Source organism: Danio aesculapii, chromosome 15, assembly GCF_903798145.1.
Source record: "Danio aesculapii chromosome 15, fDanAes4.1, whole genome shotgun sequence".
Taxonomy (NCBI): domain Eukaryota; kingdom Metazoa; phylum Chordata; class Actinopteri; order Cypriniformes; family Danionidae; genus Danio; species Danio aesculapii.
In genome coordinates this window covers 39,609,428-39,625,516 of record NC_079449.1, presented here as the reverse complement: position 1 = coordinate 39,625,516, position 16,089 = coordinate 39,609,428, and the positions used below count along the sequence as shown (strand labels likewise).

Genomic DNA, 16,089 nt, shown 5'->3' with positions numbered 1-16,089 from the left:
TGGACACAAAGTCGACTGTTTCATCCAGAGATTTCATTCAAACCTTTAACTATTAAAATCGTTGTTTTAAAAAGAACTGAATAAAATAATAAGAAATACGACGTAAAAAAGTAATTAAACGTGTCAGTGACATTAAACTCGTAGATTGATAGCTTCACACTTGAGGAAGTAATGATAGATGGCGCCACTGAAATACACGCAGAGTCCCGCGTGCACGCGGAAGCGTCTTTACGTGCACTCACCGGCAGTGTCGAAGTTCAGAGGTCGGGAAAAGGTCGTGTTTTGAGTTTACAGCATAAGTAATGGCTTCTATCAGATGGTTAACGGGTAGCCGGTTGTCTCGGCTCGTGTGTCCGTTCGCTCAGCTCGTGCGACAGCCTGTGTTGCAGTATGTGCGGCCTCCGGTGCGAGCGCTTCACCGGGGGAGCGCGCGCCGGGCGGCGGAGAAAAACCCGCTGAACAGTAGAGCACGAGCAGTGGAGCAGCAGTACTTCACGGAACTAGATAAAGCTGATGCGCTGGTAAACATTAAAACATTCACTCACTCGCTCACTCACTCCTTTACATTGGTTTGTTTAGAACTGAATAATTGTTTAAATAGTTAGAAATAATCACAAAAAATATTTGTGGTAGGCTAAGATACACTTAATAGCAATAATATGATTGTATTCAAGGAGGTGTTATTAATATCTTGTCATGTCTGATATTCATGGCATTACTATGGTATAAAAATAATTATTTAATAATTATAATTAAGTTATCTGTTTTTAACTTTTCTAGATGCTGCGAAAGTCACATGAAACAGGTGAGATCTTCTGTCTGCTGAATTATTGATTATAAAATGAATGCTAATAAGATTAGGCTGATGTTTTCCTTCTTTTTGGCAATGTTTTTTTGTTATTGGTAGCTATGAAGCTCCAAAATAGCAAACAAACACCAGTTCTTAATGATAGTCCATACACCAATAGACCTATAAGATGTCTACAGATAAATCACAACTGATGGAAAGTAGTATTATTTTACTTCAAATGCTTTTATACTTCTAGCTATAGTCATAGATGGTTATTTTATTTTGTAGAGTGCAAGGGACATTCTAAACGCTTAACGTGACAAATGCTTAATGTGGCTTAATGTACTTAAACATCAACCAGAGAAACAAATGTCTGTCAAATTGTACTTGTAATTAACCCCAACTACTGTAAAAAAAAAAAAAAATCCAAATTCCATAGATAAATTGAAAAACAGCACATTAAGCTTTTCCCCCCATTGAAGTCTATCATACGGAAAAAGCTTAACATGGCTTAATGTACCTTAACAACAAGCAGGGAAAATCAAATTTCTATCAAATTTTCCTCATGAGTCATGACAAAACTTTCTGATGTCAAAACAATGAGCTCTAATTTTAGTGAGTGAAAATTTTTATGTTATGCGTTTAAGTCCACTATAAGGAAACGTACCTTATAAGGCTTAATGTACCTTAACATAGAGCAGGGAAACCCACGTTTCTGTCAAACGTTGCTTGTGATTAACAGTGCCTGTTGTCAAAAGAACGGGCCCTAATTCCATAAATAAAGTGAACAATATCACGTTAATCGTTTTTTCCGCATTGAAGAAATAAGGAAAGGATTAACATAACTTTTACAACAACCGAGGGAAACTAAATGTTAAAAAGGCTCTTCATAAAATCCAAGTTAGTGTTAATCACAAGTAAAATTTGATAGAAATTTGATTTTCCCTGCTTGTTGTTAAGGTACGTTAAGCCATGTTAAGCTTTTTCCTTATAATAGACTTCACCAGGGTAGAAAACGCTTAATGTGCTGTTTTCCACTTTATATATGGAATTGGGACTCGTGTTTTTTTTTTTTTTAGGTGGTTCGGGTTTGACAGAAATTTGGGTTTCTCTGCTTGATGTTTAGGTACATTAAGCCACGTTAAGCCTTTTAGAATGTCCTGAGTGCAACAGTATACCCAGACACTTTATTTTTCAGCAGCGTTATTGACTTCATTTTCCTTAATTTTTTTTTCCAAAGGAATTTTTTCAAAGTCTGTTTTAAAGAGTTATGAGCTGTGAATCAAACCGAATCAGCTATGATGAGAATCACATAATTTCAAATATGAAAGCATATAACAATCTGACAATAAATATGCAAGACTTTATTGAGGGAAAGAAATTAAATCCCATGAATCACACCAAATAACAAATTTACATTATTAAAATATTAATAAACATTATTAAAAATTATGTAGAATTAAAAACTATTGCTTTAAATACAGTATAACTATAGAAACTATTTGTATTTGTAGAGCATAGGGAGACCTACTAGATGATCATTTGCTTATTAGATCATTTGCTGTTCCTCATTGAAGGTGGGCGGAGCCAAGAGCTGTTTTGTTGCCAAGTTGTTGACTAGTTGACAGCCTCAGAACCCACATAAGATCTGTTTTTAATGTTTTATAATTTATTGTAAAAAAGCGATTCCCTTTGTTTGGATATGAAAGTGATTTTTTTAATTCTGGTACCTGATTGTTGCACTTTATATAAAATCATTGTATCAGTTTTTTTTTTTTTTTCATTGCATCATAAAATAAAGTAAGGTGTAAAGTACATATACAGCTAGGTAAACAACCAGTTAACTAAAGCAATATTCATTCACTGTCTCTTTCTTATGAATGTTTTGCAGGTTTTTTGTCCTGGTTCCGGAATGGTCTGCTGGCGACAGGCATCGGTGTTATTGCCTTTGTGCAGAGTGATGTGGGCAGAGAAGCTGGATATGGTACTATATCTTATACTAGAACTTTTAGTTTTATATTGTACACTCAGTCCAACTGGTTTTCTTCTCTGTTTCTCTTTAATCTCTTTAATCCATATCAAAAGAATAAAAAAAAATCCAGCCTTTTATGCTACCCAAGTATGATTTTTTTTTATTACCCAAGTTGCTGTTTATGAATGTAAAAGATGGCAAATTTTATATACATTCATAAAATTTTTATACACATCATTCATACCAAAGAGTATTTTTTATATATATATATATATATATATATATATATATATATATATATATATATATATATATATATATATATATATATATATATATATATATATATATATATATATATATATATATACTGTATATATATAAGAAATAACATTATAAATAACATTATAATCTTGCAGAACAAGACATTATATAATTTTTGATTCAATGAATGATTCAATAAGCCAACTCATAAAACATTTTTCATTACTATATGTATCTTTTGAAGAAATATTCAGTGACACGTTTTTAATGGCTGGTTGTCGCCACCTACATAAATCGAAATGTAAAGTTTGTAAAACTACTTTCGAGCTATCGAACATGGAAGAAGAAGCACTTTAATGCATCAATTATTGGTCTCATAATGGCTGTTAAATTCATGCAAAATTATATTCAAGCTAAAATGATTTTAATACTGTGCTGTTATTATTATAATCATGCAAAAGTCTGGGAATTTGAAATTTGGCTTTAAGTGGGAAACCTGTACTATTATTAATAGTAGTACATGGCCACTAAATCTGATGTTTGTACCACCACCATCTGTAAACCTCAGTGGCACCAGTGTCATTGTAAATATATTAAAAAAATATTTCATTGGTAACTTTGAGATTGAGATACAATGAAAATAAAGATTCATTGGATTAACAAAAACAATTAAGGTAAGTGGTTGCAAACAATTTATGTGAGCTGAATTTCTAGTTGATCATTTGGAAAAGTGGCGGAAGGAAGATTTTTTTAGATGAATCATCTGTTGAACTGCATCCCAATCGTCAGAAATACTGCAGACGTTGGAACCCACATGGACCCAAGATTCTCAAAGAAATCAGTCAAGTTTGGTAAAGGAAAAATCATGGCTTGGGGTTACATTCAGTATAGAGGCATGCGAGAGATCTGCAGAGTGGATGGCAACATCAACAGCCTGAGGTATCAAGACATTTGTGCAGCCCATTACATTACAAACTACAGGAGAGGGCAAATTCTTCTGCATGATAGCGCTCCTTCTCATACTTCAGCCTCCACATCAAAGTTCCTGAAAGCAAAGAAGGTGCTCCAGGATTGGCCAGTCCAGTCACCAGACATGAACATTATTGAGCACGTTTGGAGTAAGATGGAGGAGGCACTGAAGATGAATCCAAAGAATCTTGATGAACTCTAGGAGTCCTGCAAGAATACTTTCTTTGCTATTCCAGGTGACTTTATTAATAAGTGATTTGAGTCATTGCAGAGACGTATGGATGCAGTCGTCCAAGCCCATGGGAGTCATACATAGTTAAGTGACAAGACTTTTGTCTAAGCAAATTCAGACCTTACCGTCCTAAATATTTAAAAATCAGTTATATAATTAAAAATCAAGGCATGATCATGTTTTATTTTGGTAAAATATGCGTAATCTAGAGGCGTTTGACTTTCATAAAAGCCACTTCTGTACCAAATGATCAACTAGAAGTTAAGTTATTATATGTAGTTCCTAAAATTTGAATTGGCGACAAGACTTTTGTCAGGTAGTGTACATATACAAATGGCTAGGTAAGCATACTAAATGAAAAAAACATCATATGACCACTTAATTGTTTTTTTTTTTTTTTCCTCTCCTCCTCAGCGTTCTTCATCCTGGGCGGGATGTGTGTGTCATTCGGCGGAGCCTCGTATGTGACCAGTCTTCTGTCTTTGAGGAGGATCATGCTTTTGTCTCTGCCAGCAGTGCTGCTCCACACGGCCGTGGTGTCCAGCGCTGCCCTCTTCTGGCTGTGCGCAGTATCGCTCTACATCGGCCGGTTGGAGGTGGAGATCATCCACGACGAGGATGATGAAGAGCACGGAGCAGATGAAAGCAGCGAGTGTGCCGAATGCAGGGCCCGACGCGACAGAGAAAAAGGCCAGGACAAGTGAGCATTCAAAGTCAACAAGTCCATTTCCACCAATCCAGAAGCAGACTTCTGTGCTCATAAACTGATTTAAAAGAGAAAAGGTGGAACTGGCTTCAGGTCGGTGTGGAGATGCAGATTCTTCCAATATAATTGTGCTTGATTTATTATTTTTGTTTGTGTGTGTGTTTCTTTTATTCCTGAACACAAGCTTACAAAGGTCAGGGATAAATTCACTTTTATTTCTTTCATAATATATGTATATTTAATTTGTTTTGTTTGTTTGTTCTGGGATTTGAGTGCTGGATCTTTAAAAAGAACATTTCTAAACTAGCACTTAATTAGACAACTTGGTTGTTAGAAGTCATGTTCACTATTTTATATCGTGACGTGACAAAAATGGTAGTTCTGATATTTAGTTACAGTAAGATTTGATTTTTGATCATTAGTTGATGCATTACTTTTAGAAAATAAATAGTAAATAACCATTATTATACCAATAGATATGTTTATTCACAAATAAGCTATTGTTCATTGTAATTAAATATTAAAACATTTATAATGTATTATGCTGTAATCGTTTATGCATCAAGTATGGGAGACTAATAATGAATAGCTTTCTACAGTTTTCTAACATTGATTTATAAGTATTCTATTGTTTAATACTAATATAATAATGCATTACATTAATAACGTAAAACGTGTATAATAATGCATTACATTCTCAATAAATCAAAGCATAACGTATATAACATAATTTTAATACATTTAACACAATAAATTATATATATAAAATTTTTATATATATTATACATACCATCGCATAATTATTTACAATGAACGATAGTATATTTAAAAAATTATTCTTACTAAATGCTGCAAGAATAATAGTTCGTCATTAGTTTTGAAAACCTAATGCTGTAATATAACCTAAGTATTAAATAAGTATTTTATCATGAAGTATTACATGATTAACAATGAGCAATATCGTATTTATAGCTATCATTATATTACATAATGCTGTACTATTTATTCATTATGAACATATAATGCTTAATGCATCGATTAATGTGCTCAAAGTGAACCTTAATGTAAAGTGTGACAGCTTTTCTAATATTGGAACTTTTTTTTATATCATATACAGTTGAAGTCAGAATTATTAAACCTCCTGAATTATTAGCCCTCCTGTTTATTTTTTCCCCAATTTCTGTTTAACAGAGATTTTTTTCAACACATTTCTAAACATAATAGTTTAATAACTCATCTCTAATAACTGATTTATTTCATTTTTGCATGATGACAGTAAATAATATTTGACTAGATATTTTTCAAGACACTTCTATACAGCTTAAAGTGACATTTAAAGGCTTAACTAGGTTAATTAGGTTAACAGGTTAGGGTAATTAGGCAAGTTATTGTATAACGATGGTTTTTTTCTGTAGACTATCGAAAAATATATAACTTAAAGGGGCTAATAACTTTTGACCTTAAAATGTTTTAAAAAAAAAATTAAAAACTGCTTTTATTCCAGCCAAAATAAAACAAATAAGACTTTCTCCAGAAGAAAAAATATTATCAGACATACTGTGAAAATTTCCTTGCTCTGTTAAACATCATTTGGGAAATATTTTAAAAAGGAAAACAAATATGTAAAGGGGGGCTAATAATTCAGAATTTAACTGTAGTTTCATCTTTTATTTTATTTTTTACAGAATCATTCGTTTAGGCCTTATTCAAGCTAGGATTTGCTGAAAATGATTACCTCACGACGAAATTTCTTTCGTATGAAGACTGCATCTTAATCAATAAAATCACTTGTTGCTGATTTAAAAGAACCTCTAGACTTCTAGCTCATGACGTTCTCTCCGCAGATAATGGACAGCTTTTCTTATATGCCACATGAATCTGAAGTCTAGATATTGTTGGTATTTATTTTTTATGTACAGCATGTGATCCTGCTAGTTCCTGTCTCTATAAAGTAGATAATCTGAAGACATGCGTGTTTGTGTGCGTGTGTGTTTGTGGTTCACAAGGACATCTTGTATAATAGCATGGGTATGACCTTGGTGTTACTTTAAGGTGATTTACAAGGACATGTCTTGTGTCCTTATAATTCCTAACCCTTAAAAATCTTATTTAACTGGGTATTTTCACATTCAAAATTTGCCACGTTTCCTGTGAGAGTTGGGTTCAGGGATAAGGCTATATAATAAGCTTTTTTACAGTTTAAAATATTTTACGTCTATGGAGAGTCCTTATAAACTACATATATAAGTGTGTGTGTGTGTGTGTTTGGGTTTGATCAGCACACATTTGTGCAGTCTAGATGACTGAATGCTGTTTTTCCTAGTAGAGGCAAATACATAAATCTTGCTGGACTACAAGAATAATTACTCATCGATAATACAATATTAAAATGTTTGTTGTTCACGTTTCCTTTGTTATTTTGGAACATTTTATTGGTGCTAATGGATATTCAAAACAAAAGCTATGTAAAACGTTTCTACACATATCCGTTTGTAAAATCAGGCAACATTTTATTTGACAGTTTTCTTATGCATGTATACTATAAAAGTCAAAGACAGGAAGTTCTGGTTTGGTGTCCACATCAAAATAAACTTACACACAAACATTTTTCTAAAAAAACACACTCAAAAAAAAAAACATTAAATACATGTAAAGCATCTAGAAAAATGTTTCAAATAACTTTTGCAAAATAAGGGTATTAAATGGAAGAAATTAAACACTTGACCTGTGCATATAGTCTTAATATTTTAGCAAAATAAGTTAGATTTAAATATGTCAGACCAGGTGTTAATAGAACTATTGTTACTATTGTAGGTAATATTATGATTATTAACATGGTTTAAACTATAGTTTCTATATCTGAAAGGCAAAGACCTCAAATTTTTTTTATTATTTCATTAAGACAGTAAGGTCTGACTTTGCATACACAAAGGTCTTGTCACTTAACAGAAATAATGTACAGTATGGAATATACAGTGCATCTGGAAAGTATTTATAGTGCTTCACATTTTCCACATTTTTTATGTCACAGCCTTATTCCAAAATGGATTAAATTAATTTATTTCCTCAACATTCTACACACAATACCCCATAATTACAGACTCAAGTCTTTTTGAATTTGATGCCACAAGGTTGGCACACCTGTCTTTGGGAATTTTTGCCCATTCCTCTTTGCAGTACCTCTCAAGCTCTATCAGGTTGGATGGAAAGCGACGGTGTATAGCCATTTTCAGATCTCTCCAGAGATGGGATTTAGGTCTGGGCTCTGGCTGGGCCACTCAAGGACATACAAAAAGTTGTTGTGAAGCCACTCCATTGATGTTTTGGCGGTGCGCTTTGGGTCGATGTCCTGCTGAAAGATGAACCATAGCCCCAGTCTGAGGTTAAGAGCACTCTGAAGCAGGTTTTCATTCAGGATGTCTCTGTACATTGCTGCATTCATCTTTCCCTCTATCCTGACTAGTCTTCCTGTTCCTTCTGCTGAAAAACATCCACACAGCATTATGCTGCCACCACCATGCTTTACTGTAATGATGGTATTAGCCTGGTAATGAGCAGTGCCTGGTTTTCTCCAAACGTAACGCCTGACATTCACTCCAAAGAGTTTAATTTTAGTCTCATCAGATCAGAGAATTTTGTTTCTTATGGTCTGAGAGTCCTTCAGATGCCTTTTGGCAAATTCCAGGCAGGGAGTGGCTTCCATCTGGCTAGTCTACCATAGTCTACCATACAGGCCTGATTAGTGGATTGCTGCACAGATGGTTGTTCTTCTGTAAGTTTCTCCTCTCTCTACAGAAGAACGCTGGAGCTCAGACAGTGTGACTATCGGGTTATTGATCACCTCCCTGATTAAGGCCCTTCTCTCCTGATCACTGAGCGTAGATGGCTGGCCAGCTCTAGGAAGAGTCCTTTTGGTTCCAAACATCTTCCACTTATGGATGATGGAGGCCACTGTGCTCATTGGAACTTTCAGAGCAGCAGAAATTTTTCTGTAACCTTCCCCAGCCTTGTGCCTCGAGACAATCTTGTCTCGGAGAGCTACAGACGTCTTTGTCTTCATGCTTGGTTTGTGCTTTGACATGCACTGTCAACCCTGGGACCTTATATAGACAGGTGTATGCCTTTTCAAATTATGTCCAATCAACTGAATTTACCACAGGTGAACTCCAATTAAGCTGCTGAAACCTTTCCGGATGCACTGTGAAGTCATGTTGCAGTGGAAAAATAATTAATATGACTCCTATGAGCTTGGAGGACTGCATCCATAAATCTCTACAATGAGTCTAACTTATTAATAAAGTCATCTGGAATGGAAAAGAAAGCGTTCTTGCAGGACTCCCAAGTTATTCAAGATTCTTTGGATTCATCTTCAGTGCTTCCTCCTCCATCTTACTCCAGACATGCTCAATAATGTTCATGTCTGGGTACTGAGCTGACCAATCCTGGAGCACCTTGACCTTCTTTGCTTTTAGGAACTTTAATGTGGAGGCTGAAGTATGAGGGGTAGCGCCATCCTGCTGAAAAATTTGCCCTCTCCTGTGGTCCTGATACAGTACCTCAGGCTGTTGATGTTGCCATCCATTTTTCCTTCATCAAACTTGACTGATTTCCATGAGAATCTTGAGTCCATGCGGGTTCTAATAGGTCTTCTGCAGTATTTGTGATGGGATGCAGTTCAGCAGACGATTCATCAGAAAAATCTACCTATATATGTGTTATATATATACACACACTTATGTGAAAGACTCAACCTTATTACATCCCATTTAAATTTCTGTCATGACTCAAATTTATTGTATGGTTTTGACAGGAGATGAAACATTTAACACAAATTTCATATAAAACATTAGTAAATTATTTAATAATCACAATATTTCAGTTTTTGGGGTTATACATTAAAAATAAACATATTTATGGTTTATTCTAAGACGTTCCAAGTAGGCTACATTAACATAAATTCGATTTTATAAACTGAGGAGGTCAAAACTTGTGTTGAGCTCTGAATAAACTTGTTTTAATCAGTTTGAATCATTTTGTGTTCAATGTTAAGGGGTTAATCAAATCGCAACTGTGAAATTGTAGCGACAAACAGTAGTTAAATAGTATAAAGTTGAAGAAAAGCGTGTCAGATATCAAGGGCAGGTGGCGTCTCTGGAGGAAGGGAATCGCGGTAAACAGACAGACGTGTTGATCTGTATGCGTGTGGAGTTTGCTAATAGCGCCGGGGACTCGCCAACATGTGCGTCGCTTCTTTCATTAGCCGTTCCACTCCTGTTTGTACATCTTCAAAGGGCTGCTTTATTTATTTGATTATATATTTTAATTATTGTCAGCCAAAAGATTTTGTTTGTGTTGATTTCTTGTCACAGTGACTGTTGTTGTTATCAAAGACCTTGTATAAATCCTCAGAGAAATCACAGCACTTACGTGTCGGAATATAAATGCATTGAAGAATGGTTTGTAATGCGTTTAGAATTTGGTCAGGTTTTTCTTTTGTTTTGTTAAGCTTTGCTAAGACATGAATGATAGCCTAACACTAATTGAAGGGGTGTTCGTTGGACTGTCATGACACCTTTAAAAGGTCCCATGAAAATAACATTTTTTAGAGTTTTTAGATGTTAGTATTAGTATTGTTAGTTTTTAAGATATCTATAAGCTAGTTTGCTCCGAAACAATTCGCGTTTAGAAGATATAAAACTGAAATAAACATGTAAAGCTTGTTTGTAGAACATGTAAAGAGTAGTTTGTCACTTTCCCGAATATCAAAAAGCAGTTTTTTTTCACATCATCTCAAACTACAGTTTCTCATCAAATAATAACCAATCAAATGCTCTCTAGTATCTGACAAGCCCTGCCCCCTTCAAGACGCTTCTCATTTGCTTTTCATTTGATGCACGTGAGCTCAACCACTTTCACCAAAGAGCTTAGAATGACCAAGAGGCGACACTTAATAGAACATTCCATTGCAACAGTGGCGTTCAGCAACAGCCCCGCAATTCCGCCATTTTGGAGTGAAAGTGATCGGCCGTCCATTGGATCGAATTGCCGTCACTATGGTAAGCAGCTGCTTTAATTTTCATTTATTAATTTAAAAAGCGCATTAAAGCTGAGATACGACCTGAAAGACGACAATGCAACACTTACAATCAAAGACTGGTGATTATCAGCACTTTTAATAGTTCATTTTACAGACTTGTTTAATATATTTTAACCAGATTTGTTTTCTTGAAATTCACTTTTAGGTGAAAATAATGTAAATGACTATAATTTAATAGTATACGCACTGGCATAATACAAATGCATACTGGCATGTTAAATTAAATTAACATGACTTAAAAAATTTTGTTGATAACAGATTGACAGTACTTTTTGTTGCAGTATTGTGTTATAATAGTATATAGTATAATATATTAGTAATATAATAATAGTAATATAATATAATAATATATAGTATTTTTTCCAGTGTTGTCTGTTAAAGAAAGACTAATAAAGTTTTTATGTAAAAAGCCAATAATTGAATTCTGACTCATAAATTCATCATTTTTATTCATAATTTTTAATGCTGTCATTAAAAATCATGGAGGCCAGATAAAGTAGTTTTTGTTGTGGGGTATACTCATTTTTGTATCACTCTAATTTGAGTAAAGCTAAAAAATAGTAATCTAAGTTATTTTGTTAACCTTACTTTCATGTTATAAGTGAAAAAGATACAGATATTAAACTTAGTCTTGTCAACATTTAGAAAAATTGTCTGTTTTCATTGAGAAATTGTTTAAAATGTTGCTTTTCAATGGGAGTGAACTCATTTATGCTAATATATATATATATATATATATATATATATATATATATATATATATATATATATATATATATATATATATATATAATTTAATATTGTAATTCTGTCTAACATTAGTTATCCGTGCTGTTGTTCTATCGAAATTTTCATTCCAAAATGGCCACCGCGTGACACTAGAAATTTTCAATTTCAATTTTTTTTAAATAGTTCAGTGCATAATTAAGGCAATTCATGCATAATTTGATAACCATATCTAGTTTTAAAGCTTCACAAACATACATGCAAAAAACCCCAAAAAACTAAAAAAAAACAATACTCACTCCCATCCACTTTTAGAGGAGTTGCGTCTCCCTGTAAAGAGGATCTCGTTGGCTGCCCACCATTCAATCAAGAGTTTAGTTTCTTGATCAAATTATGATTAAAATATTGATTAAATACAAGTTTTAAATTAACAATACTATTATTCTGACAGAAGTTGGAGAAAAAAAATATACATACAAAAAAAAAGCTGTTAGACGTACAACAAAATGCTCCAAAAATTAGTACATAACATTAGGCTCTACATGCCTTCATGTTGCAAGGGTGTATTTGTGGGAATAGTCAAAAAATCATCAAACAAATCAAAATTATCAAAGCATAATTTTTGTTTAGTAATGTGCATTGCTAAGAACTTAATTTGGGCAGCTTTAAAAAGACAATTATCTCAGTATTTCATTTATGTATTTAGTTATTTTAACCCTCAAATTACAAACTTTTAAAATATTTGTATTTAAAATTTTGTCCTACCACAAAACATATATCAATGGATAGCTTATTTACCCAACTTTTAAATAACTAATTGACCCTTTTTAACTGTTTTTGTGGTCCAGGTTCACATTTTTGTTGAATAAAATATAATGTTGTAACGTTAGGAAACTTAATTTTATGCTCAGTCTTTAAAATTTGCACAGAACATACAATTTACATAAAATATAATTTGTATCTATCATATAATCACTACAGAAATTAAATAGAAAACAGTAAAAGAAGTTTTTGCTGAGATAACATTAAGGTATCTTACATAAGCGATGGATAGCGAATTTGCAAAATTGTACCGAAAAAAGGATAATTTCAGTGAAATTTTTTTATAAAAAAACCTATAAAGCCCTTACAACTACATTTTGTCACACAGGAGCAATAATACTTTAAAAAATTACAATTTAAAATTGTGAGATTTCTCCCTTGCCATTGCAGCTCAACGGATGGTGTGAAATTAATTCTGGAAAACCCTGCGTCCAGTTCACACAAGTCACCTCTTGATGCATCCTCGATAAAAGGGGTGGAGCAAGAACACATCTGGGGATTTGAATTGGAACAGTACTTTGGAGATAGTTGATGTTTCACAAGGACACAATAATGCAAGTACAGACAAGACTGCATATTAAGAAACAGTCTATAGAATATACAAGATATGTCACTTATACTTTTGAATGGACAAAAGTGTAACAGTCAATATGGCAAACTAAGCCCCGCCTACTAGTACAGGAGCCAATCAGCGATCGATATAGACTGACATTTCTCCAGGGGAAAGCTTTGAACAGACGTGTGCCCTTACGATAGTCTTTTTGGTCAACAAACGCACTGGAATCTCACCGAATATTTGCTTCACAGACATAAGAAATACATCCACATAAAGCTTGAAATCTGTACTTTTAAATGAACCAAGTGCACTTGAAATTAAACGTTTTTTTGGTTTTGTAATCTGTATAAAATGAACGCAAGATACAGTCCATCCTGTCAAACGCATAACACATAACAGCAACTATTCAAACGCCCACAAACCTGTAAATAAAAAATCGCTGTCATTTCTGGAGGAGATTCGCCATCAAGATCAATTTGTCAATTACTTCTGAAAACCAGCACGATCATTATTTAGAGGCTGATAATGTGTAACACGGCCATAAATGCGACACAGGCTCGTTGTGAAAATGCGGACGTTTCTGGAGGTATATGGCTGCATTTCATTTTTTTTAAACGAACGCTACCGGGCGGTGTGATGCCATTCCTTTTCGGGCTTACCAGCTGACCGTTTACCTCCGTATGGATTGCATTCCGGCTGCAACCAGTTTGTCCCGTTAGCACGCCACGTACGTTGGTGGATTTGACATGCAGAGAGTAGTTGACCATGAAGACGGGGGTTTGAATCCGGTGAAGAGCGGTTCCAGAAAGCAGATAAGACAAAAACAGAATCCAAAATATAAAACAAACAAGTGAAAAGCAGGGTGAGAATGTGGTCAAATCTGAAAACGTGGTAAAAAAAAACGAGGGCTTTTTTTTTTGATTGCTTTTGAAACGTGTTGGTTGGGTTTAGGGAAGTGGGTGGGTGGGTCAGCCGATCGTTCGCTCAGTCAGTCAGAAAGTCTGTCAAAAAGTGAGTCGACAACAGCCTCTGGTGGGTTTACGCAAGAACAGCAGGCGTGGGTGCAGGGGCGGACTGGCCGTCTGGCAATTCTGGCAAATGCCAGAAGGGCCGGAGCAGTTTTAAAATGTGGGCCGGTCAGGTTTTTTATTTATTTTTTATTTTTTTTATATGTATTGTTTTTGCATGCTGACAGCTTTTATCTCTTGCAAGATGTGAATATAATGCTGCTGTTGATGACAACAACAATAATAATAATAATAATAATAATAATAATAATAATGATACATGTTAAGCATTTGGGCCAATCGGCGACGGCCGGCCGGTCTCGAGATGGGCCGACCCAATCAGAGGCTGTGGATTACGCTGATGTAATCAAAATCTGGCAAGATGGTCAAACAGTAAATGCAACACAACGCAAGCTAACGTTAATGTCAAAATATGGACCGTAAAAAAAGGAAAGGCGGTGCTGAAAAGGTCAGAGAGAGCAAGAAAAGGGCTCTAAAATCAGATGCTGCCAAATGCATAAAATTAACCGAAATATTCGCGAGAGGAGGTGTAAATGCATCGGAGGACAGTAGCGCGGTAGAGGAGGTAAGAAGGGAACAGAAAATAAAGCAGGTCACACATCGGATGCGCCGCAACACGGCGAGCACATGACAGTTGAGAGTATGGCACATCAGACGCGCATATTCACATGACAGCTGCCGACTTGTGTACCTTAGAAACTTTTGTTTAGAAATTACAATTCTGAAATGCATGGCGTTGCGCGGCGCGACGCTGTGCGTCGCCGAGCAGCGCTTCTGGTGTGTGACTGACCCCCTTAATTATACTAAAATATAAATAATAATTAATTTTAATGTCATTCACGCTACTTCTGACAGTTTTTGGCAGTAACCTACACTGTGTTTAACAGTTAACTCAGCGTGGAACTCCCATACATTTTAAAATATCATTATAAGCAGATAACGTGGAATTTAGGGTATACACAGAACAGCTATAGCTATAGTACTGTAGGAATTTGTAGTCAACTCTAAATACATAGCTAGTCTTTAAAGTAAAACATTAAATACATGCATATGTCACAGTATGTAGGTGGAACATAGACTTCTTTTACAGGCAATATTGTAGTATATCTATGCAATAGTCAGACATTGGCTTGCTTATGTTCTTCCTTTCCTGACTCCTGTGTTCATCTATTCAAACTAGAATGTTTCTGGACCCAGTGGCAGTGCAGATAGCCTGACTGCTGCAGCAGAGTCAAGTGTCATGGAGGTAGGAATACAGCCGTAAGAGAAACACACCCTGACACAAATGCTGACAGTTTCTTAATACTGTGTACAGAAAACTGATATAGAAACCACAAACCAGTTAGGGGTTGTCAGTGGGGGCTAGTTCACCACAGGTCAGTCAGAGGCAACGAGCTGCAATCAATCCAGAATTCTTTATTCTTTTTCCACAAAGTTTCCAACAAGTACTGAGCATGCAAGTGCTAAACATCACTTCGGAGTATCCTTGTAGGTTGGTGTGTGTGTGTGTGGTCCCGAAACAAATAAGAATAAACTGTCTGATTGCCAGAAACACTTCAAAATAAAAGCTCATGTAAGCCTTTTTAAGACTGTGGCTACTTAACGATAAATTAACCCCTATGATAGGAGTAGCCTGTGAATGTGTGTCACACACACACAAATGGAGATGCAGCACTAGCAACACTTCAGCATACTTTATATCAAAAAAAGCTATATATCATGAAGGATTAAAAATGTACAAATCTGCTAGTACACACAAATATTTCTGCTTTTTTGTTATATATTGTATTGCCTTTTGTGCTACTGTTATTGCTTAAGTGTAATAAAGTTTTTTTACAGACGCTAGGACACATTTCTCTATATAGAACACTTTTGCAAAACTCTTGACAGTGAGCACAACAGAAGTCTATGTGGGCTGAACTAGGGA

At 34.8% G+C, this 16,089-nt stretch overlaps 1 protein-coding gene across 1 annotated transcript; it reads left to right on the top strand.

Moving 5' to 3' along the window:
• Nucleotides 1-257: 257 nt before the first annotated feature.
• On the top strand, nt 258-5,074 carry tmem160 (transmembrane protein 160). The gene is made up of 4 exons (XM_056473759.1): nt 258-521; nt 781-805; nt 2,682-2,774; nt 4,642-5,074. Exons 1-4 carry the CDS (start codon nt 303-305, stop codon nt 4,929-4,931), a joined length of 627 nt encoding a protein of 208 aa, XP_056329734.1. The 5' UTR covers nt 258-302; the 3' UTR covers nt 4,932-5,074.
• The last annotated feature ends 11,015 nt before the right edge of the window (nt 5,075-16,089 follow it).

What these genes read in the sequence shown, in the direction of transcription:
- tmem160 (XM_056473759.1), top strand. Translation starts at nt 303, where the DNA reads ATGGCTTCTATCAGATGGTTAACGGGTAGCCGGTTGTCTCGGCTCGTG. An exon ending in TAGATAAAGCTGATGCGCTG is followed by an intron (nt 522 to 780) that starts GTAAACATTAAA and finishes TAACTTTTCTAG; the next exon opens with ATGCTGCGAAAGTCACATGA. An exon ending in GCGAAAGTCACATGAAACAG is followed by an intron (nt 806 to 2,681) that starts GTGAGATCTTCT and finishes AATGTTTTGCAG; the next exon opens with GTTTTTTGTCCTGGTTCCGG.